Genomic DNA, 24,177 nt, shown 5'->3' on the forward strand with positions numbered 1-24,177 from the left:
TTTCTCATCCAAGCCTCTCACTTGAATTTATAAAACACCCCCCACCCCCACGCCGCCCCGCCACGTCTCTGTTGCAGAAGCTGCTTTTTAGAGGAATGTGCTTGTTTTTTTATCACATTCCTGTTATCAAAGCAAAGAGAAACCAGCAGACTGGACAGTAAGTCAGTGGAAAGGAAGACTTGTATCTGCTGATTTTGAAAGTTTTATCCAGAATGGGGCTAAAGTAAACATTCACTTCCTCCAATAATATCCCCGAGTTTGATCCACCTCCTCGCACTCCTTTTCTTTGAAGAGGTAAATTTTAGTCCAGGAAAAGAGTAATATGGGGCTACTTGGGGCAAATATGAACCAAACTACTATAAAATTTCTTTCCCCTCCCTGACTCCGCAACACCTGGATGACAGTTCCTCCTTGGCACTAACCTTGATTCTGTTTGTGGATGTGTGGCGACAGTGAGCTGAAACAGTCCTGCAAAGTTGACGTGGTTTAGCCATTTCTGTGCTTGCTCTGTAGCCGTTGACCCTCTGGGAAGGGCTCACCTGGACTTGACCTGGACCTACCACAGGAGAGGCGTCTGTTGCCGAAAATGGAGATTCAATCTGAAGTCACTCGCTTGACCTCTTTTGTTCTGTTAACTGAACGAGATAGGAGGGGCAGTGGTAGAAAATACACATCTCAGGAGAGAGGGAGAAGGCTTTGAAGACCAGCGGCTGGAGTGTGACACAGTGACTTCTTTTCCTGCAAGTGGTGAATTGTTTGCTGGGACTGAGGTGCAAAGAACACGTTGGTTCCCTTGGGCATTGCATCAAGGGGTTCAGAGTATTCTTTATTGCTTTGTTCTCTTGCTTAACACACATGTTCTCAGGAGCTTCTACTGAACTGTGACGGATGGTCTCGTTCTTCATTTCAATTATTGCACAGTGTATTCTATGGTTTTCCTCAAGGGTTTGGAAATCCTTGGGTCCCCCCCAGGCAGTGGTGTGAATACCTATGGCCTCCCACTCCTTGGGGTGTGGTTCTGGAGTGTGTTGAGGAAGCCTTGGATAGGCTGGAATGGGCTGCCAGCAAAAATAGAACGTGCAATCATTTACCTGTCTTGGGAGTTAGATTTTGGGTTGATAGGTCAGGATCAGATCGTGCTTGGTTATGTAAGCCCAGAGAGCCGTGGGTCGGTCTCAAGTCATCATGTGAAATTATGTTGCCACAGCCCTGGCCGAACCCTTGGAGGATCCCTTTGTGCTGCTGCTTGTACAGTGTAGGTAAGAGGCATGGGGAGCATGGGGGAGGAACAGCCCCTGGGGATACTTCATTGTCAAGCCACCAGGATGAGTACTTTCTGAAGGTTTTAGTAGGTCTAATCCCTTGCTGGATTGTGAGATTTGCAATTGTGAGTTTGACTTCATCCTTCTCTTAGGGAATTTACAGAGTGGTTGGGGAGCCCAAAGGACAATCAGGTGACAAAGACTGGATGAAACACGATTCTGCACTGAGTTGTGTGGTTCAGTTTGGCTGGCATGGTGGTTCTAAACTAAGGGCAATTTCCCCTCCTCCCCTTGGGACTTTTAGCAATGTTTGGACATTGTTGATTGTCACAACAAGCAGCCTATGGTGGAATGGGGTGTTGATTCTGGCATCTAGTGAATAGTGGCCAGGGATGCTGCTTAACATCCTATAATGCACAGGAGGGTCCCTGTAGCAAAGAATTCAGTTTAGTTCAGTTCAGTTTAGTCACTCAGTCATGTCTGACACTCTGCAACCCCATGAGCTGCAGCACGCCAGGCCTCCCTGTCCAACATCAACTCCCGGAGCTCACCCAAACTCATGTCCATTGTGTCTGTGATGCCGTCCCACCATCTCATTCTCTGTCATCCCTGAGTTATCTGGCTCCAAATGTCAGTACAGTTGTCCCTCAGTATTCACAAGAGTTTGGTTCCACAAGCCCTTCAGATAAGTAAAATCTTAGGCTGCTCAAGTCCTCCATGCAAAATAACTGTGTACCCTTGGCTTTCAGCATATGTAGGTTCTGCATCTGTGGATTCATCTGGTCTGGGATTGATCCTGCAGGTACCAAGGGCTGATGAGCCAAGGTGGAGACAGGATGAGCAGAAAACTACTGCTGCATAGTATGCGGCACTTTGCTCAGGAGGCAGTCACAAGCCACAGGCCTCAGGGCGAGTGAACTGACGTGTTTTAATAAAGAGGAAGGAAGTAGGGGTACTTTATCCTGCTGCTTTCTAAGCAATATGTATTATCTGCCCAGAAGTTTAGAATCTTAATATCTTGGTTGCCCCAATCAGGAGAAACTATGCCTTCTCAAGGACAGGTCTAGAGTTCATTTTTTATGGCCAGTAGCTAAGGTGAAACCCTTTTGGAACTGATATTTTATCTCTGAAAAATCTGTACAACCACCCCCAGAAGGGTAGAATCTCAGAATTGCCCAAATATCAATAACTTTATACAGCTTAAAGAACAATTGTTGTTTAGTCACTCAGTCATGTCCAACTGTTGTGACCCCACTAACTATAACCCACCAGTCTCCTCTGTCCATGTGATTTTCCAGGCAAGAATACTGGTATGGGTTGCCATTCCTTCTCCAGAAGATCTTCCCAACCCAGGGATGGAACCTGCATCTCCTGCTTGACAGGCAGATTCTTTACCATTGGTTCTCCTGGGAAGCCATAAAGAACAATTCAGCTACGCTTGTTTTAATAACAATCCATATTTCAAGCCGGATGCCTACTGCTGTGGCCCTTGTTGTTGTTCAGTCGCTCAGTTGTGTCCGACACTTTGTGAATCCATGGACTGCAGCAGGCCAGGCTTCCCTGTCCTTCACCCTCTCCTGCAGTTTGCCCAGACTTACGTCCATTTTGTCGGTGATGCCATCCAACTGTCTCATCCTCTGTTGTCCCCTTCTCCTGCTGCCTTCTATCTTTCCCAGCACCAGGGTGTTTTCCAATGAGTCGGCTCTTCGCATCAGATGGCCAAAGTATTGGAGCTTCAGTTTCAGTATCAGTCCTTCCAATGAATATTCAGGATTGATTTCCTTAGGATTGACTGGTTGGATCTCCTTGCAGTCCAAGGGACTCTCAAGAGTCTCCTCCACGTCACAGTTCGAAGGCATCAATTCTTTGGCACTCAGCTTTTTTAATCGTCCGGCTCTCATATCCATACATGACTACTGGAAAAACCATAGCTTCGACTATATGGACCTTTGTAAGCAAAGTAATATCTCTGCTTTTTAATATGCTATCCAGGTTTGTCATTGCTTTTCTTCCAAGGAGCAAGCGTCTTTTAATTTCATGGCTGCAGTCACCATTCACAGTGATTTTGGGGCTCGATAAAATAAAATCTGTCACTGTTTCCATTGTTTCCCCATCTGTTTGTCATGAAGGGATGGGACTGGATGCCACGATCTTCGTATTTTGAATGTTGAGTTTTAAGCCAGCGTTTTCACTCTCCTCTTTCACCTTCATCAAAGGACTCTTTAGTTCCTCTTCACTTTTCTGCCATTTGGGTGGTGTCATCTGTATATCTGAAGTTGTTGATATTTCTCCCAGCACTCTTGGTTCCAGCTTGTGCCTATCCGGGAGGACATTCCTCATGATGTACTCTGCATAGAAGTTAAATAAGTAGGGTGATCAATATTCAACCTTGAAGTACTCCTTTCCCAATTGTGAACCAAACTGTTGTTCCATGTCCACTTCTAACTATTGCTTCTTGACCTGCATTATAGTCTATCTTTGATAACAGAAAAGGGGGATACTAAATTTCCCTTCTTCTAAATCTGGTGTCTCTTAATCTTTAGATGTCAGGTCTTAAACTTCAGAAAGTTCTTTAAAGTTATTCAATATTTTGAGGAAAGCTTCTGGATTCTGAAGATTTTAAAAAGTCTTGTATCTGTTCACTCAGGGTAGCATTTTTAATGTCACCCTTTGTTGAGGTGGAAGCCAGTGGTTTCCTTGAACTTTTTACTGGCAATAAATCTCTGGTACTGGTCTCTAGTTGAGGAGGACATGGTAACCCACTCCAGTGTTCTTCCCTGGAGAATCCCATGGACAGAGGAGCCTGGCGGGCTACAGGCCACAGGGTCTCACAGAGTCAGACATGACTGAGTGACTGAGCAATAGTCTGTAGACAGATAGGCACACGACTGATAAGTCTCATCATTATTAATATTTCTTTTGCCCCCAACAAAAGCCTGGTGCAGTGGGGTGGAACTACTGAGGAAAAAATAGGTTAAATTTAGAATTTTGCTTAAAGTGAAGAAGGGCGCTGAGATTCCACATGTCCTTCACTGTCCAGTGAAACTGCAGTGAATCTTTCTGAAAGTACATCAGCACCAAGTTAACATGCACCTTCACTATTCCATAGCCCCTTGAAAACTGCACCTCTTTTTGGGCAAAATGATTATTTGATTTGATCAAGAGCCATGTTCAAGGTAAAACAACCACTTTAATGAGCTAGAGCCCAGTCATGGGAAGAATACTGAACCAAAAGTCAGAAGATCAGAGTTTTGACAGTCTCAATTCTGTCATCTGCAGCCTTTGGCTAGGTGTCAGTTCCTCCTTTGTAAGATAAGGGTGGTAACACTTCTGATCTCTTGTTGGGTGCTGGCTGACAGGCTCAAAGGTGAGGCTGACTGTTAAAGAAATTTGAAAAGCTTTTGAGTCCTGTAAAAATGTGTAGTGTATAAACTGGCTCGATATATGTGTGTTATGTATATAACCATCATTGCTTCAAATTATGACCCTGAGGCTTTGCCACATTGTTGGGGTAAAAAACAGAATGAATTCTGTTGATTGGACTGTATTTGCAGCACAAAATGAACCTGAATATTTTAGGAAGATTTTCAGCAATAAGAACTGAAACAGAAGCTTTCTTTTCTTTAACCTAACAGTTTACTAATTACAAAGTTCCTCAAAGGCAAAGTCCATATCTTATCTGTCATTTTTGTGCCTGTCAGCATCAAGCATGAAAGTTTAGGATAACTGTTAATCATTCAGGTTTTTTTCCCACTGAAATTCAGGCTTTAGATCCAGAAAACTTGTTCTAGCTGTGTTATCACTCTGACTCTCGGTTTCCTGGTTTCCTGTAAACAGAGAGGAATATGTAACTTGGGTAAAAACACCCAGCCAGATGCTTGATGCCAGCCAGGCACCAGGCAGAACTTGGTTCTCTGTCTCATTTCCTGAGTGTTGTGGCTGGAGGTTTTCCTGACTGGCTAGAGGTATTCTCCTCAGTCAGTGAAGAGGGACCCTCCTCTTTGTCTAGGTACCTGTTTTACATGGCATGTGTAAGATGTAGCTGGAGCCTCGGTCTAGAGAGTTCAGATGTCTGCCATTTATATTTGGGCCTCTGAGCAGGCCTTAACCTCAGAGTGAGAGGATGAATGGGGTGTTAGTGAACTTGAGAGCAGGACGAGCTCATCAGATGCGCACAGGGGCTAGTCAGTGACATGCTTGAATCAAGCAGATGGGGTTTTTCGACAGTAGGGGTTTGGGTAAGCTGAGGTGGAGCTAGAGGCCATGTATGTATGTGACCCTATCTAATATGGCCCTGGGATTTTCAGAAGCTGGAAATCAGAATTTCTGTATGAATCCTTTTCATTTTAAGATGTTGACAGTTAATTTCATTATTTTTTTCTAAAATTGTAAAATAAAGGTACCACCTGGATGTAGAACTAAGTAGTGGGCCCTTTGTGGCCCATGGGCCAGCAGGTAGCAATCCCTGCTTTCAAACAGGAGGGACAGTGATACAGCTAGTACAGAAGGAAAGGACTTGCCCTCCTGACCAGCTGTGGAGACACTATAGTAGAATTGCCTTCCTGCTCTGTCTGAGTGCCAGTTGCTTTGTCACATGCTACCTGCTATTTTGACCGTCAGCTTTTCACCAGCCCTTGCTGAAAATGGCATACTTCTCGGTGCATTTATTCTACAGCAGAAGAAGCCAGTGATGAGGGATTGCCAATATACCTCAAGAGAGAACTGTTTTTCCTTGTAAGTGTCTGGGGGTGAAAGAGTGGCAGGTTAACCCAGTATCCTGAACCTCTTACCTGCTGCTTACATGGCATGGGGCACCTCCCCACAGTCTTGATGCCTCCACCAGCCTTTCATTCACAGCGGCCACCCCACCACAGCCATTCCCCTCACATCATCAGTACCCAGTATAATTGACTGCAAATTGACTCCAAAGCACTTATGAGTCTCTGAAATGTTCGTTTGTCAACCCTCACTAGAATTTTAAGTTTCTTGAGGCCCAGGAGCCTGAGGGTCCAAGGAGAGTGGGTGGCACATAGTAGGTGGTCAATAAAATACTTGTTGAAAGAAATGAGTGAAAAAATGAAGGAGCTGCTCAGGGAACTTTGGAGAAAAAACTGTTTTATGCACATCACTGCCAGGGCTGCAGGCTGGAAGAAGGCAGAGTGGGTGGGGAGGAAGAAGGAGTGGTGGGAGAGGGTGGGGGACCTCCTCTATTTCTGTGGGGTGGGGTCACATAGGGTGGAGTCATGAGGTGCTACCCTCAGCCTGGGCTTCCTTCCAGGCCTGGCGCACCTCGATCTTCACCTTGAAAGGTTTGATCTGCAAGACGAGACTGGCATTGCCCTCCAGACAGGGTAGCTTCCCATCATCCGGGATCTCCAGGTTGAACCTCTGCAGCAGCCGGGACATGAAGAGGAAGAGCTCCTGGCGGGCTAGCATTTCACCTACGCAGGAGCGGGGTCCTGCTCCAAAGGGCAAGTAGCTTAACGATGGCGAGATGAGTTGTGTCCCCGTGGGGTCCAAGAAGCGCTCTGTGAACATGGGGAGGCATCAACCGGGAGCCAGGGCCAGTGTCAGTAGAGTAGGGGGAGCACAAGGCCCTGCCTCGGGAGCCCCAGTCTGAGAAGGTGGACAGCCTTCTTTGGGGGGGCAATCTTAGGAGAGATAAATGCCCTGCTCTCAGGTAGCCATAATCACACAGAGAAGATGGGATATTCAGGAAGGTTGCAAAGTGTATTAAACAGGTGAAAATGGCACCATGCAAGAGGAGAGGGGGCTGACTTCACAGGAGACATATGCCTGTAGGCCTTCTTAAGAGAGGAGGCTTGCAGTTGGTGGAAGGAGAGTGGGAAACCCAGCAGTGAAGAATCTGGGTAAGTGTAGGGTAGGCTGGGGGTGTCAACAGGTCCATATAGTGGGAGTCAGGAGTCTTCTAGTAGGAAATCTGGCAGAAGGGAAACAATGCTGGAGAGTTGGGCACAGAGCGGGCAGTGTGGCCTGGGAGGGAAGGACAGAACAGGGACTCACCTGGCATGAACAGGTTGGGCTGGTGCCACTCCTTCTCGTTGTGATGCAGTGCCCACAGGTTGATCACAACCTCTGTGCCCTTATCAATGGTATGGTCGCCAATGCTGCCGCAGAGAGGGAGAGGAGAAGAGGGTCTGGAGTATTGTCCTTTCCCACCTGCTCTGCCCCAAGGCTCCGCGGTTCCTACCCTGGGGAAAAGAGTCCTTGGCTCCCTCATGCCCACTCCCGATCTTCTCCTCAGCTTCTAACAGAATGAAGATGAATGCTGCACTCTATTCCTGACTAGCACTTAGGATCAACACTGTGGGTCTATTAGGGCCTGGGGGTGTGCATACTGGGCTGGTGCGTGTGAGCATGAGTGTGTGTGTGTGTTTGTGTGCAGCTTTTGGATTGGGTAAGAGCACGAGTCTCCGAGGCAGCAGGCAGCTTCTGAAGGAGGTCAGGTTGATGGGTCAGTGGGTGTCAGTGGGTATAGACACACTCGTCAGCAGGGTCGTGGGTAGGATGATCGGTTGTCAGTGGTTGACTGTAGGTTCACCAGCCAGCTGGTGGGGTCAGATGCTGGAGGGGGGACCAGGTGGGCGGATGTCCTGGGAGGGAAGGCACACCTGGAGTCAATGATAGCCTTGTGGGGGATCAGCGTAGGGGCCACAGGCCGGATTCGGAGCACCTCTCGGATGGTCGCCTCCAGCAGGACAAGGCGGTTCCGGTCGCTGATGGTTGGGGTGCGACTGAAACCTATATTCTGGTCAATGTCATCCTGGATCCTCTTCTTCAACTGAGGGCCAGAACAGGGTGGATGTTACCAGGGTGTATCAGCCCAGGAGAAGCAAGGGCTTAGAAGAATTCTACTGTTACATCCTAAAGGGCCCAGACCGTTTCCAGCGGTAGCTCTACAACCCCGGCTTTGCTTGCAGAAGATGGGGCAGCTCCGCCCAAGGACCAGAGCCAACCACTGCTTGGGCAAAGGGTGCAACAGCCCAGTCAGCCTGCAAAGAAATCCCGAGGGTATTGCCTCTCCCTTTCTCTGGAGCAGAGGTGAGTGTGTCTGGGGTCAAGAGTCTTGGGAACGCTCGGGTAGAGAGAAACTCACCGAAGGATGGTGTAGCAGGTAGGCCACGATCCACTTTATCACAGAGGTGCTGGTCTCCACACCAGCCCCGAAGATGTCCCCTATGGTAGCGAGCATGTGTCTATTAGAAAGCAGCTTTGAATCCTGGTCTGGGCCAGCATTGTTATTGTCTGCATTCACCTTGGCTTGGATCAGTATGTGCAGCAAGTTAGTGATGGAGTCGCTGCTGAAGTTCTCCTGGTTGGGTGAGATTGGGAGATTATGATGAGGAAGGAGCCCCATCTGCAAGCCCTGCCATACTCTCAGCCAGACTGTAGACACAAAGGCTTCTCCCACTTGGAAATGAGGGAGTGGAGTGAGGCTAGTCAGGACCCATGAAGTTGAGGAAGTGGAGAAAACACTGGGCCCTCTTAAAATTTGTGGGGTGGATGGGTCCCTTCCAGGATCCTCTTCAGTTCCTCACTTCTCTACTCCCATGTATTAGTTAAGTCAGTTTTTACTGAGCACCTACTACATGCCAGGCTCTCTGCTAGGTGCTGGAGATCCTACACTGTCCAAAATGGACCCAACCCGGCTCTCCTGCCGCTTTCCACCTAACTCGTCCTCTCTTCTGCCCTATCACCTACCTGACATTTTTCAAGGATTTCATTCAGCAATTCATTTCGCGTTTGAACACAACCCTTCATCTTTTCCATGGCTTTGCTGGGGAAAATCTGCAAAGTGGAAATGTTAGCTTCTACGTGTCCGTCCCTGGCAAGTTCCCACTCTAACCCCAACCTTCAGCCAGAATGGAAGGCAGCATAGGGACCCAGAATGGGACCATCAGTGACAACCAGGACAATTCCAAACAAGGGAGAAAGGAGTGACCTCCACTTCCCCTTCCCCCTTCAGTCAAACATCTAGCGCTGATTGAGACTTTCCTCAGTAGTAACACAGACTTGAGTCTCAAGCCATGATTAAGTTCCTTAACTTTTTGAAGCCTGTATTTCATCTGCATGGGGATAATAAAACCCACTTCCAAAGGGAATGCATGATGAATGCCTGTGGAGCTTTGGTACTGGCGCATGGCATTTCCCAGTTGCTCAGCAGGTGAAGACTCTGCCTGCAATGCAGGAGACGTGTGTTCAATCCCTGAGTTGGGAAGATGCCCTGTGGAAGGAAACGGCAACCCACTCCAGTGTTCTTGCCTGGGAGATCCCATGGACAGAGGCGTCACACTGGTAACAGTTCGTGGGGTCACTAGAGTCAGACACGACTGAGTGACTAAACAATACCACCAGCAACATTATCATGAGTATTAATGTATATTTTAAAAGCTAAACCTATTCTGTAGAGAAGCAGAAAGGGTTTGAAAAGTCAGACGAGGTAGAGGTCACTGTGATTGAGGTAGTCAGAAAAAAATGTGGGTCTGTAGTGAACTGTAAGAGGAAAGAACTGGGGATGCTGTCAGGGTCTGCTGAGGACTGCCCATAGGGCCTGGCCCCATCCTCACCTTCAGCACAGGGAATATGTCCAGGAGAACTTCCTTGCTCAGAACCTCCAGGATGCCATCATTGACATTTTGTATGGCCTTCAGGGCAGGATCCTCATTCTTGAAGGAGAAGTTGAAGCAGATAAAGCTGATTATGTTGGTCACCGCCAGAGAGAGAGGCTCGGACAGATCTATGGATTCTCCATGCTGGGTGGCCAGGAAATCACACAGCACATTGGCTTCCTGATTAACTGAGGGGAGAGAGGGGTGTAAGGGTGGGCATTGAGCCATCCCTTCACCCCCGTCTGCACCAGTTCCATCTTCATCTAAGACAGAGAGCCGATGGCCAGTAGATGGCAGTGGTGGCCAAGAGAATGTGGAACGGAGGTACCCAGCGGGGGGAGAACCCTCCCCCTCCCCAACCCTCTTCAAGCTCCTGCAGCCCAGGCCCAGCCAGGCACTCACTGATCTTCTCTAACTTTAGGTTGCCATCCTTGAACAGGGCAAAGGCGTTCAGTGCCAGCTTCCGATGCAGCTGCCAGTGGGCACCATGGTCGGCAAAGGCAATGCCCTTTTGGTTGTCTGACAGGATGTCTAGAGTGGCCTTTGGAAAGCAGGAAAGGACATAGGACTCAGACCCCATCCACCCACCCTCACCGAGAGGAATGAGGCTGGTACCTGTCGTGCAGCCTCCTTGTAGAGTTCCCTGCTTCACTCCACCCTGACTGCAAGGCCTTGGTAGGACAGATCCTACGGCCTAACACTCCCAGTTCCAACGGAGAGACAGAGTAAGGAGAAAGAAAGAACCCCGAATTAGATTTTCAGATCAATGACAGGGTGAGGCAGAGTGACATGGGATGGACTCTCCAAACTTGTAGGAGCAGAGATTGAGGACACACCAGGCCCCTGGCCTTCCCTGGGTCCTCTGGGGACGGGAGCTGCTAAAGGCACAGCAGCTGAGCCCCCTTTAGTTCCCCCTTCCATTGCCAGCTGTGTGCCCACCACACGGCCATATCAGAAGAGCCCACATGTCTTGTCCACCCAGCCTGGACTTGGGCCAAGCTGCTTCTGCCCAGAGGACCCCCAAACCTCTACAGGTCCCCCCAGACCTCCCCTCTTCTATCCCCATATCTGCAGACCCCATCAGATTAGCAGCCTCCTTCCTTTTTGCCCTGGAGAGAAGAAGCCCAGCAGAGGTGGGAGAGGGTAGTTGGCCCACAGATCAGGCCGACTGGCCCAAGGAAAGAAGAGTCAACCCTCGGTCTGATCAAAGATGAGCAGCCAGGTGGCCTTCCCCAGGATGTTCAGGAGAGTACTCATCAGCCAGGTGCTGTGTCGGAGCCTGGCAGTGTTCCTGGATGACTAGCTCCCACTCCCTTCTGCCCCCAGGAGGAAACACAAAGCTTGACAAGTTGATTCTTCAGCACCCTCTGTGAAAGTGCTCACAGAGGTCAGCTCCCCAGGGCTGGAGCAGCTCAAGGAAGCTCCAGGGAAATAGTGATCCCAGCCCTCCAAGGATCAGTGTACTTCTCCCTCACAGCTTTTTGCGGAGGACAGTAATCACTCCCGGTTTTCCATGTGAACAGCTTTCATCAAGGCTAGTTATTGAGAACATCCAGCACTGGACTAAATGTTTTACATACACTCTTTCAGTGAAGCATTGTAGTCTAGCCTCAGAGAGCTAGACTCTTGGGCTTCCCAAGTGGTAAAGAACTTTCCCGCAATGGGTGAGACCTGAGTTTGATTCCTGGGTCAGGAGGATCCCCCAGAGTCGGAAATGGCAACCCACTCTAGTATGCTTGCCTGGAGAATTCTGTGGAGAGAGGAGTGTGGTGTGCTAGTCCATGGGATCAGAGTGAGTCAGTCAAGACTGAGCGGCTCACACTTTCACTTTTTCAGCTCGGAGAGATGATGTTGTAAGGGCTCCCTGACCCTCTCAAACCACCACTCCCACCCTGTCCCACCTCCAGAGAAACCCAGAAACTAAAATCTTCCTTTAATTCTTCCTGCCTTATTTAGAGGCTGGGTGAGGTCTGAAGGGCCGCTCCCCACCCACAGCCCCACCAGTCTGTTTTTGGAAGAATCACAGGTTGCTGGAACTGGAAGGAGCATTGCAGGCATGGCCTGGTCTGAAGAGCTCAACATGCCCAGGGGCTGGTGAGGGGAGGGATGAGAGGCATTGCTTACCACTTTGGGACGCCCAGAGAATTCCTTGCCCTTCTTGAGAAGCACCTCCCTGGCCAACTGGTGATTTCCAATCATCACGGTAGTCTTGGAACCCAAACGAAAGGAATAGATGGGGCCATATGTTTCCTGCAGCTTGAAGAAGTTCTCGTGTTGCTGGCCACGTCTGGGGAGGAATGGCAGACTGCCCACCAGGGGCAGGGATGGGAGGCTCCTGGGGTACTTGGCACCAGGGCGCTTGGTCCTGGACCAAAATATATAGGTGAGGGTGAGCAGAAAGACAGCCAAGAGCACCCACATTGTGTCCCGGTGGCAGCAGGCAGGACAAACAGCTGTGGAGTGGCTTCAGCCACCTTAGGGTGCAAGAAGGCCTTTTTAAGGGCTCCCCTGACCTTCACCTTGACTTTATGTTATTGCTCGACTTGTGGAAGTTTATCCTGGAGCACAGCCAGGAGTCCTCTCCCAGAATGGGGAGGGGAGAGGAGGCTTCTTTTAAGAGCTGGCTCCACACCAGGGCAAACCCCTAGGGGAGGGGCTAGGTAAGGGCACAGACAGCTAGTCCCTGTCCCTTGCTCACTGTCCATCAACGTCTCCAGAGTGGGCCTGGAGCAAATGATATCTGGGTCAGGAATCACGACTCGGGACTCTCTGTGTGATGAAATCACTATCAACAGACAGCTATCTAGTTTTATCAGCTGAGGAAAATGAGGCCTCCCTGGGTCAGGCTTGAATGAAGTCACAGAGATAGAATTGGCCTGAATCCAGTTCTCTCCATTCCTTGTTTGCTGCTTTTGCCAGGGGGAGTGGAACCCTTGGGTTGACAGCAGGGGCCCTAGAGTCAGATGGGTTTAGACTCAAATTCTAGCTTATACACTTTCTAACTATCTAACTTAAAAAGTTTTAGTATGTTCAAGTATACATAGCATAAAGTTTACCATTTTGAGTGTACAGTTCAGTAGCATTGGGTATACTTCATAGTGTTGAACAGCCATCTTCACTCTTTACTTCCAGAAATGTTTTCATAACCCCAAACAGAAAGTATACCCAGGATGCAATAACTCCCTCTCCCCCCTCCCCCCAGTCCCCGGTAACCAATAATCTGTCTCTGTGAATATGCCTGTTTCACATAAGTGGAATCATGTAACATTTGGTCTTTTGTGACTGGCTTGTTTCACTAGGAATAATGTTTTCAAGGTTCATCTACTCTGTAGCATACGTCAGAACTTCATTCATTTCCTAAATATTTGTTTATTTGGTTGTACTGGGAGTTAGTTGCAGTCCTCAAGATCTTCAATCTTCATTGCAGCACGTGGGTTCTAGTTTCCTAGCCAGGGATTGAACCTGAGTCCCCTGCATTAGAAGTGTAGAATCTTAGCCACCAGACTACAAGGGAATTCCCCTTCATTCCTTTTTATGATTGCACACCATTCTCTTAAGTGAGTATACCACCTTTTGTTTGTTCATTCGTCAGTTGATGGACACTTTGATCGTTTCCACTTTTGGCTACTGTGAATAATGCTGCGATGGACATGGGTGTACATGTCCATAGCATGTAGATAGTATCTATTTGTGTCCCTGCTTTGAATTTTGGAGGGGTAAATACCTGGAAGTGGAATCGCTGAGTCATATAGTAGTTTTATGTCTCCTTACCTGTTTTAAATTTCAGTTTCCTCCTCTATAATGGGAATAACAGTGGAATATACTTCTTTTTTTAAAGTTTAATGTTTACTTATTTATTTTTTAATGGATTCATTAACCATTGCCTCCAAGACCTTAACTTTTCAAAAGCCCTTTCTCGCCAGCGTTAGTGTGGACAATGCTCTCGCAGGATGCCTTTCCTTTTGGGTCTTAGACAGGTAGTGGAACAGGTGGTTGGGGATTGGGTTCGGAAAGGGAACAGGGTTGGAGCTTACTTATCTCACTGCTGCTTTGGGTGAAGGGAGCCTTTTAGAAAATGTCTGGCAATTACAGCAGGCAAGCTCCCTTACAGAATTTTCCAGGCTTTTCTGCCTGCTTTCTAGTTGCTCCTTACTCCCCGGCCACTGGGTTCTTAACCCCTCTGTATCCCTGAGATCTTGCTTGGGTATCTCTTCTGATTTTTCATTAGACACCATAAAACCATTGCCAAAGCCTTAGTGAGGAAACAGTTGAGGGGTGAGACTGGGAGGGGGAAAGGGATCTCCATAATTGGGTTAGTTAGCAGAGATTTCTTCACAGTTCTCTGCTTCTGAAGAGATTCTGAGTTGGGGTGGGTGCCTTCTTTTCAAGGGAAGGGCTCCTTTTAGAGACTTTCTCCTTTTAAGCCTGTGGTCAGGGCTGTGGGTCTGAGGGACCTCCTGAATGTCTCAGAAGGGTGGGGGTGGAACTGACCACATTATGGCCTTCCTGATTGAGGTTTCAAAGCCAGCAGACCCATGAGGCAGACACTTGATTACTTTGCGAGCTGCCGTTTGAAGTAGGGGCACTTGAATTATAGCCGGTAACCTAGTGTGGAAGGAGAAAACAGTAGCGACCAACTGCGGTCTTCTGAGAACACAGCTGTTGCCAACTATTTGTTCCAGGGCTTCTGAGATCAGGCCACCCCTGCCCCCTCTTTGGTCTGAGAGGCATGTCTGTATCGGAATGTGTAGCTGTAATCAGCAGTGGCTGTAAGTGGGGATAGGGACAGACACACACCATTCTGCTGCCTGTTGCTGGGTGAGAAAAAGCCACAGATGTGATCACACCAGAAGTCTTAGAAAAGAAGTATATATGCTGCTAGGGACTGCTGGTTTAACCTCACTCTTAGAAAAGGGCTAGAGTGTCCCTTGGGTGGCCTGAAATTCTTCTAAAAGTAAGATTTCTGAAAAGTTCCATGCGTTCTGTTAGTGCTTTTGTTAATGTTCAGAGTTCCTTTGATGCAGAGGTAGGCAGAGAGAGTGGGGACCCTATTGGAGCACCTCCTCTGTCCCTCAAGAAAGGCTGTCCTTTTGACTTGTGGGCAGAGTAAGCCCTGGCAAGGATTTTGAGCAGTGTTGGAAATAGGAAGCATCTCCTGCTATGTCAGCAGGCAGGGAACAGCAGCTGGAAACTGACTGATACAGTGGAAAGAGTAGGACTGGGGAGCCAGAAAGACCTGCCTCGGTATCTTGGCTCCCCCGCAAGGTCTCAGAGGCTGCATAACTGCTCTGAACCTTGTCTTGAAAATAATAAAACCTACTGGAAGAGTTATTGGGAGATTTTGATGAAAGAATGTATTTAAAACACTAGCACTGTGGCTAACTGAGAATAGACATGTAGTAAAAACATAAGGAAACAAGAAGCTAGAGGGACTGGTTTCTAGATAGAGGTGGAGGATATAATGGCAGGAGCTCTTGCCCTGGGATTTGGACATTGTTTGTTGGTTGGGACTTGGGAGACCATTGCTTACTGTAATCCGTACTGTAGTGATGACTGGAATCTGTGCTCATGTCCAATAACCTCCGCAGTTAAGTGAGAGGATGCAGAGCTGGGTGGCATGGCGTGAAGGGCTGGGTTGGTTGTGGGGAACATCTCAGAGGCTGCCCAGCTGGGATGAATCTACGTTCTTGTTTCTGAATGGGTTCCTGGTAGAGGGCTGGACTTGAGGACCTCATGAGGCCCTTTCTACCCCAGCCTTCTGTGATTCAAACTTTGCCTGTGAGAACCCTGAGTATCTTTGGTACCATAATTTTGTATATTTCCAGTGTTTCTGTGTCTAACAGTGAAGCTGTGTTCTTTATTGGACCTATGTAAAAGCCAGCCTTCTAAAAATTACTTGGTGATAATTCTGTTTTTAAGAAAATGATACAAAACATATATGCTGTGAGTCTTTATTATACATTATATATATATATATATACACACATGCACACACATATATATATATATGCTTTCATATATTATTTCCCTCTTAATACACGTAACACACCTATCTTATGTGGATTGTGATTCTGTTTCTCTGGTAGTGTGTGCTGAGGCTTACAGAAGGTAAGCCACTTGTCCAAGGATGATCAGCCAGCTAGGGAAACGGTTATTAACATTTATTTGTTTTTGGTTTCTTATTTTGCTCGTTTGGTTGATTTGTTTTGTTGTAAAATTTTTAAACCCAGGCATTTTGATTCCAAAGCCTGGTGTTTTCCTTGCTATCTACTGGTGTCTATGAAAGTGGAGTTGGATTAATGAATTGCTCCCACCGGGACATATTTTCTGAAGTTTATCTAGGTGGCCCAGGTACCAGATGAGACACGTGTCTCTGAGTGCCCTTTTGCATTTTACTCTGTGGAAGATTATCATGCGCATTGCATCTACTGAATAATACCACTGCACTTAATGAACGTGGAACTGGCACAAAGGATAAGTAAAGCACCGTGCTTACTTCCTAGAAATCACACTCTAATGCAGTCATTCTCATATGCACAAAAATCATCTAGGAGTGGGGTGATTAGAATATAGATTCAGTAAGTGTGGGGCCAGAACCCAGGAATCTTCATTTCTATTAAGTTCCCCAGGTAATTCTGACCTGGTAATATCTAGCCACACTTGGAGAGATTCCAATTCAACTTGGCCCACACCGCTCACCCCCTTTCCTGCACTTGAGTAGCTTAGATATAGCTATAAGACAGTGTGCTAAGCCTGAAACAGAGGATCCCCAGCGACTAGGACAGCAGAGGATGGAAAGCGTCAGGCTTGGGGAGCGGGTTGGGCATGGGAGGCTTTCCTGAGAAGGTGCTACTTGATCTGAATCTCGAAGGATGAGTAGGAGTTTACCAGACATATGAGCTAGGGAATGAGCATTCCAGACAGATCAGGTCAGGAGTGTTGTTTTTGTCTTCTCTTGCAGATGAGAAGACACTGTCATCCATGAGTCTTGGTATTAGGTGTGCCTGAGATAAGACAAAGACCTTCCTTCAGCAAGTATTGGTGTCCTTTATGACACAGAGAAGGAAGGAAAGCATGAGGGGCCTCAATCAAATAATGAGTGTGGCATGAACTCAGTGTCTATAAAGGGCAGCTAGGCCTTGTTGTTGTTTAGTTACTGAGTTTCATCCTGCACCTCTGACTCTTTTGCAGTCCTAATGGAGTGTAGCCCACGAGGCTCCTCTATCCATGGGATTTCCCAGGTGCGAATACTGGAGTGGGTAGCCATTCCCTTCTCCAGGGGAATCTTCCCAACCCAGGAATTGAACCCATGTCTCTGCATTGGCAAGCGGATTCTTTACCACTGAGCCACCAGGGAAGCCTTAGGCTGCGTTAGTGCTTCCAGTTACGGGACAGTTAAGACAACCCCCTGGAAGTTACAGGGTTGACTAGAGAATAGTATTTTTGTGCTTGTTGGGGCTGAAGTTCTGAAGAGAATCACCTGCTGGGCTGTGGCACCACATGGCACATTTTAGGTGTAACATGTAGTTGAGCATGCCATCCCTTCATTATCTGGCAAGATCAGAAAATGAGTTTTCTGGTTACGTGGGAATCTATCCTGTCCACCTAGCAGATGGTTTACTGATTTTCAAAGAACAAGATTACAACAGAATGTTCTTGGTCTGCTGATTTGAATGAATTCTATTTCATGTTTAATTCAGAAGGTATTGATTTTATAATGCTGGAAATTCTTGTGACCAACATCTCTATCTGAAAAGTATTGAGCATCTGTTCTACTCAAAGCACATAGTGGATACAAAGGGGTAGAAACTTTATCCCCAACCTCACAGGTAGGGGCATCGAACAAAGTCACAGATGATGGACCTTTAGGCAGGTGGCGGTGAGTGACAGTAGGAGTGGAGTGGTACGGTTCAGAGGTGTGGAAAGGTGGCTTTTGCAGGTGGTCCTTTCCACAGTCCAGTGGTCTCAGTTGTTGCACAGTAGGTGTGTGGAAGGACCAGTGTGAGTTCTAATTGCTAGAATGCAGCCTAGATCCATCAGGACAATAGTTTATATTCTGCACCTCGAATGTTGCCTTTCTCTAGGAATATTATCCCCTGAGATGTCCTCAATGATGAAGTGTGATGATCCCGTACTGAAATAAGTCATCCCCAGTGAAGCTGCAGTGGGTCTGGGCCCTTTCAGGCATGGGGCCCTTCCCAGGTTGGAATGTATGGGGTAGAGGCACAGGGGGTGTTTACTGTTTTGTATTGTTGTTGTTTTGTTTTAAGATTTATCTGTTTTTTAGCCACACTGGGTCGTGACTGCTGCACAGGCTCTCTCCAGTGGGGCTGAGCATGGGCTACTCTTCGTTGTGGTGCGTGGGCTTTCAGGAGCACAGGCTCAGTAGTTGTGATGCAGGGACTTAGCTTCCCTGCATCATATGAGATCTTCCTGGAACAGGGATCAGACCCATGTCTCCTGCACAGGCAGGTGGATTCTTAACCACTAAACCACCAGGGAAGTTTTGTGTTAGGCCCTTGTGTGGCCTGATGCTGAATATGACAGAGTAGCCAGAGTGTTGAACTCTGGTTACTCCCTGGACGCTGTCAGAAATCTTCGGGACTCCCAAGGACAACACTGAAAGTGCTGTGATGGAGTCGCAAGTGGGGAGGGCATGTCCAGGGAGAGGGCTGAGGGAATTTGCTAACTTCTAATTTAACCCCTATGCTGCCGGACATGATACTTTGATTATTTCATCATGACAGCCCAGGAGGTAAGAGTTCTTATCTCCTTTCTCCTATGAGGCAACTGAAACTAAGAAGTTAACTCTTCGAGATCACAGAGCTCCAGTGTGGCAGTGGTAACTCTGGAGGCGCATGTCTTCAGTGTTCTCCTGCCCTTGCATGTCATAGGGAGCGTTTCTGCACCACATCTGCTGTCAGACCGCCTCCCAACGGCCCTGTTCCTTGTCTGCGATTGCTTGTCCCAGTCACCATTACCCTCCTGTGTGGGCTTCTTTATCCTTGATACCAGGTTTAGCACATAGTAAGTGAGACTCTGCTGGAAGGGAACCGGCTTTATATGATGCAGCAGACACCAGGGTAGCACTCGTTTGTACTACCAGAGGTGGAAGCTAAAACTCGTATTGGAACTGATTTGTAAAAATCTGTGAATACTACAAGCGAGAGCTCCGTAGAACACCTCAGTTCCCTACTGTCACCTAACAGAAAAGGTGTTTCTCATCCAAGCCTCTCACGTGACTTTATAAAACACCCCCCACCCCCCAACCATCTCTGTTGCAAGAAGCTGCTTTTTTAGAGGAATGTGCTTGTTTTTTTATCACATTCCTGTTATCAAAGCAAAGAGAAACCAGCAGACTGGACAGTAACTCAGTGCAAAGGAAGACTGTGTCTGCTGATTTTGAAAGTTTTATCCAGAATGGGGCCAAAGTAAACATTCACTTCCTCCAGTAATATCCCTGAGTTTGATCCACCTCCTCCCACTCCTTTTCTTTGAAGAGGTAAATTTTAGTCCAGGAAAAGAGTAATATGGGGCTACTTGGGGCAAATATGAACCAAACTGTTATAAAATTTCTTTCCCCTCCCTGACTCTCCAACACCTGGATGACAGGTCCTCCTTGGCACTAACCTTGATTCTGTTTGTGGTTGTGTGGCGACAGTGAGCTGAAACAGTCCTGCAAAGTTGACGTGGTTTACCCATTTCTGTGCTTGCTCTGTAGCCGTTGACCCTCTGGGAAGGGCTCACCTGGACTTGACCTGGACCTACCACAGGAGAGGCGTCTGTTGCCGAAAATAGAGATTCAATCTGAAGTCACTTGCTTGACCTGTTTTGTTCTGTTAACTGAAAGAGATAGGAGGGGCAGTGGTAGAAAATACACATCTCAGGAGAGAGGGAGAAGGCTTTGAAGATCAGCGGCTGGAGTGTGACACAGTGACTTCTTTTCCTGCAAGTGGTGAATTGTTTGCTGGGACTGAGGTGCAAAGAACACGTTGGTTCCCTTGGGCATTGCATCAAGGGGTTCAGAGTATTCTTTATTGCTTTGTTCTCTTGCTTAACACACATGTTCTCAGGAGCTTCTACTGAACTGTGACGGATGGTCTCGTTCTTCGTTTCAATTATTGCACAGTGTATCCTATGGTTTTCCTCAAGGATTTGGAAATCCTTGGGTCCCCCCCAGGCAGTGGTGTGAATACCTATGGCCTCCCACTCCTTGGGGTGTGGTTCTGGAGTGTGTTGAGGAAGCCTTGGATAGGCTGGAATGGGCTGCCAGCAAAAATAGAACGTGCAATCATTTACCTGTCTTGGGAGTTAGATTTCGGGTTGATAGGTCAGGATCAGATCGTGCTTGGTTATGTAAGCCCAGAGAGCCGTGGGTCGGTCTCAAGTCATCATGTGAAATTATGTTGCCACAGCCCTGGCCGAACCCTTGGAGGATCCCTTTGTGCTGCTGCTTGTACAGTGTAGGTAAGAGGCATGGGAAGCATGGGGGAGGAACAGCCCCTGGGGATACTTCATCGTCAAGCCACCAGGATGAGTACTTTCTGAAGGTTTTAGTAGGTCTAATCCCTTGCTGGATTGTGAGATTTGCAATTGTGAGTTTGACTTCATCCTTCTGTTACGGATCCTTCTCTTACAGAGTGGTTGGGGAGCCCAAAGGACAATCAGGTGACAAAGACTGGATGAAACACAATTCTGCACTGAGTTGTGTGGTTCAGTTTGGCTGGCATGGTGGTTCTAAACTAAGGGCAATTTCCCCTCCTCCCCTTGGGACTTTTAGCAATGTTTGGACATTGTTGATTGTCACAACAAGCAGCTCATGGTGGAATGGGGTGTTGATACTGGCATCTAGTGAATAGTGGCCAGGGATGCTGCTTAACATCCTATAATGCACAGGAGGGTCCCTGTAGCAAAGAATTCAGTTCAGTTCAGTTTAGTCGCTCAGTCATGTCTGACACTCTGCAACCCCATGAGCTGCAGCACGCCAGGCCTCCCTGTCCAACATCAACTCCCGGAGCTCACCCAAACTCATGTCCATTGTGTCTGTGATGCCATCCCACCATCTCATCCTCTGTCATCCCTGACTTATCTGACTCCAAATGTCAGTGCAGTTGTCCCTCAGTATTCACAAGAGTTTGGTTCCACAAGCCCTTCAGATAAGCAAAATCTGAGGCTGCTCAAGTCCTCCATGTAAAGTAACTGTGTACCCTTGGCTTTCAGCATATGTAGGTTCTGCATCTGTGAATTCATCTGGTCTGGGATTGATCCTGTGGGTACCAAGGGCTGATGAGCCAAGGTGGAGACAGGATGGGCAGAAAACTAGTGCTGCATAGTATGTGGCACTTTGCTCAGGAGGCAGTCACAAGCCACAGGCCTCAGGGCGAGTGAACTGACGTGTTTTAATAAAGAGGAAGGAAGTAGGGGTACTTTATCCTGCTGCTTTCTAAGCAATATGTATTATCTGCCCAGAAGTTTAGAATCTTAATATCTTGGTTGCCCCAATCAGGAGAAACTATGCCTTCTCAAGGACAGGTCTAGAGTTCATTTTTTATGGCCAGTAGCTAAGGTGAAACCCTTTTGGAACTGATATTTTATCTCTGAAAAATCTGTACAACCACCCCCAGAAGGGTAGAATCTCAGAATTGCCCAAATATCAATAACTTTATACAGCTTAAAGAACAATTGTTGTTTAGTCACTCAGTCATGTCCAACTGTTGTGACCCCACTAACTATAACCCACCAGTCTCCTCTGTCCATGTGATTTTCCAGGCAAGAATACTGGTATGGGTTGCCATTCCTTCTCCAGAAGATCTTCCCAACCCAGGGATGGAACCTGCATCTCCTGCTTGACAGGCAGATTCTTTACCTTTGGTCCTCCTGGGAAGCCATAAAGAACAATTCGGCTACGCTTGTTTTAATAACAATCCATATTTCAAGCCGGATGCCTACTGCTGTGGCCCTTGTTGTTGTTCAGTCGCTCAGTTGTGTCCGACACTTTGTGAATCCATGGACTGCAGCAGGCCAGGCTTCCCTGTCCTTCACCCTCTCCTGCAGTTTGCCCAGACTTACGTCCATTTTGTCGGTGATGCCATCCAACTGTCTCATCCTCTGTTGTCCTCTTCTCCTGCTGCCTTCTATCTTTCCCAGCACCAGAGTCTTTTCCAATGAGTCGGCTCTTCACATCAGATGGCCAAAGTATTGGAGCTTCAGCTTTAGTATCAGTCCTTCCAATGAATATTCAGGATTGATTTCCTTAGGATTGACTGGTTGGATCTCCTTGCAGTCCAAGGGACTCTCAAGAGTCTCCTCCACGTCACAGTTCGAAGGCATCAATTCTTTGGCACTCAGTCTTTTTAATCGTCCGGCTCTCATATCCATACATGACTACTGGAAAAACCATAGCTTCGACTATATGGACCTTTGTAAGCAAAGTAATATCTCTGCTTTTTAATACGCTATCCAGGTTTGTCATTGCTTTTCTTCCAAGGAGCAAGCGTCTTTTAATTTCATGGCTGCAGTCACCATTCACAGTGATTTTGGGGCTCGATAAAATAAAATCTGTCACTGTTTCCATTGTTTCCCCATCTGTTTGTCATGAAGGGATGGGACTGGATGCCACGATCTTCGTATTTTGAATGTTGAGTTTTAAGCCAGCGTTTTCACTCTCCTCTTTCACCTTCATCAAAGGACTCTTTAGTTCCTCTTCACTTTTCTGCCATTTGGGTGGTGTCATCTGTATATCTGAAGTTGTTGATATTTCTCCCAGCACTCTTGGTTCCAGCTTGTGCCTATCCGGGAGGGCATTCCTCATGATGTTCTCTGCATAGAAGTTAAATAAGTAGGGTGATCAATATTCAACCTTGAAGTACTCCTTTCCCAATTGTGAACCAAACTGTTGTTCCATGTCCACTTCTAACTATTGCTTCTTGACCTGCATTATAGTCTATCTTTGATAACAGAAAAGGGGGATACTAAATTTCCCTTCTAAATCTGGTGTCTCTTAATCTTTAGATGTCAGGTCTTAAGCTTCAGAAAGTTCTTTAAAGTTGTTCAATATTTTGAGGAAAGCTTCTGGATTCTGAAGATTTTAAAAAGTCTTGTATCTGTTCACTCAGGGTAGCATTTTTAATGTCACCCTTTGTTGAGGTGGAAGCCAGTGGTTTCTTTGAACTTTTTACTGGCAATAAATCTCTGGTACTGGTCTCTAGTTGAGGAGGGCATCGTAACCCACTCCAGTTTTCTTCCCTGAAGAATCCCATGGACAGAGGAGCCTGGCGGGCTACAGGCCACAGGGTCTCACAGAGTCAGACGTGACTGAGTGACTGAGCAATAGTCTGTAGACAGGCAGGCACACGACTGATAAGTCTCATCATTATTAATATTTCTTTTGCCCCCAGCAAAAGCCTGGTGCAGTGGGGTGGAACTACTGAGGAAAAAATAGGTTAAATTTAGAATTTTGCTTAAAGTGAAGAAGGGCTCTGAGATTCCACGTGTCCTTCACTGTCCAGTGAAACTGCAGTGAATCTTTCTGAAAGTACATCAGCACCCACATGCACCTTCACTATTCCATAGCCCCTTGAAAACTGCACCTCTTTTTGGGCAAAATGATTATTTGATTTGATCAAGAGCCATGTTCAAGGTAAAACAACCACTTTAATGAGCTAGAGCCCAGTCATGGGAAGAATACTGAACCAAAAGTCAGAAGATCAGAGTTTTGACAGTCTCAATTCTGTCATCTGCAGCCTTTGGCTAGGTGTCAGTTCCTCCTTTGTAAGATAAGGGTGGTAACACTTCTGATCTCTTGTTGGGTGCTGGCTGACAGGCTCAAAGGTGAGGCTGACTGTTAAAGAAATTTGAAAAGCTTTTGAGTCCTGTAAAAATGTGTAGTGTATAAACTGGCTCGATATATGTGTGTTGTGTATATAACCATCATTGCTTCAAATTATGACCCTGAAATTTTACCACATTATTTAAAAAAAAAAAAAAAGATGAATTCTGTTCATTGAACTGTATTTGCGCACAAAATGAACCTGAATATTTTAGGAAGATTTTCAGCAATAAGAACTGCCACAGAAACTTTATTTTTTAATCTAACAGTTTGCTAATTACAAAGTTCTTCATAGTCAAAGTCCATGTCTTATCTGTCATTTTTGTGCCTGTCAGCATCCAGCATGAAAGCTTAGGATAACTGTTAATCATTCAGGTTTTTTTCCCACTGAAATTCAGGCTTTAGATCCAGAAAACTTGTTCTAGCTGTGTTATCACTCTGACTCTCGGTTTCCTGG

The 24,177-nt window shown here is 47.0% G+C and overlaps 1 protein-coding gene across 1 annotated transcript; it reads right to left on the reverse strand.

Annotated features, from left to right (window-relative positions):
- Positions 1–6,503: 6,503 nt before the first annotated feature.
- LOC136158299 (steroid 17-alpha-hydroxylase/17,20 lyase) lies at positions 6,504–12,313 on the reverse strand. Its single transcript, XM_065920100.1, has 8 exons — positions 12,017–12,313; positions 10,295–10,433; positions 9,851–10,080; positions 8,985–9,071; positions 8,380–8,595; positions 7,895–8,064; positions 7,287–7,390; positions 6,504–6,790 (listed from the first exon to the last, which is right to left on the reverse strand). Exons 1-8 carry the CDS (start codon positions 12,311–12,313, stop codon positions 6,504–6,506), a joined length of 1,530 nt encoding a protein of 509 aa, XP_065776172.1.
- Positions 12,314–24,177: the final 11,864 nt, after the last annotated feature.

Source organism: Muntiacus reevesi, chromosome 2, assembly GCF_963930625.1.
Source record: "Muntiacus reevesi chromosome 2, mMunRee1.1, whole genome shotgun sequence".
Lineage (NCBI taxonomy): Eukaryota > Metazoa > Chordata > Mammalia > Artiodactyla > Cervidae > Muntiacus > Muntiacus reevesi.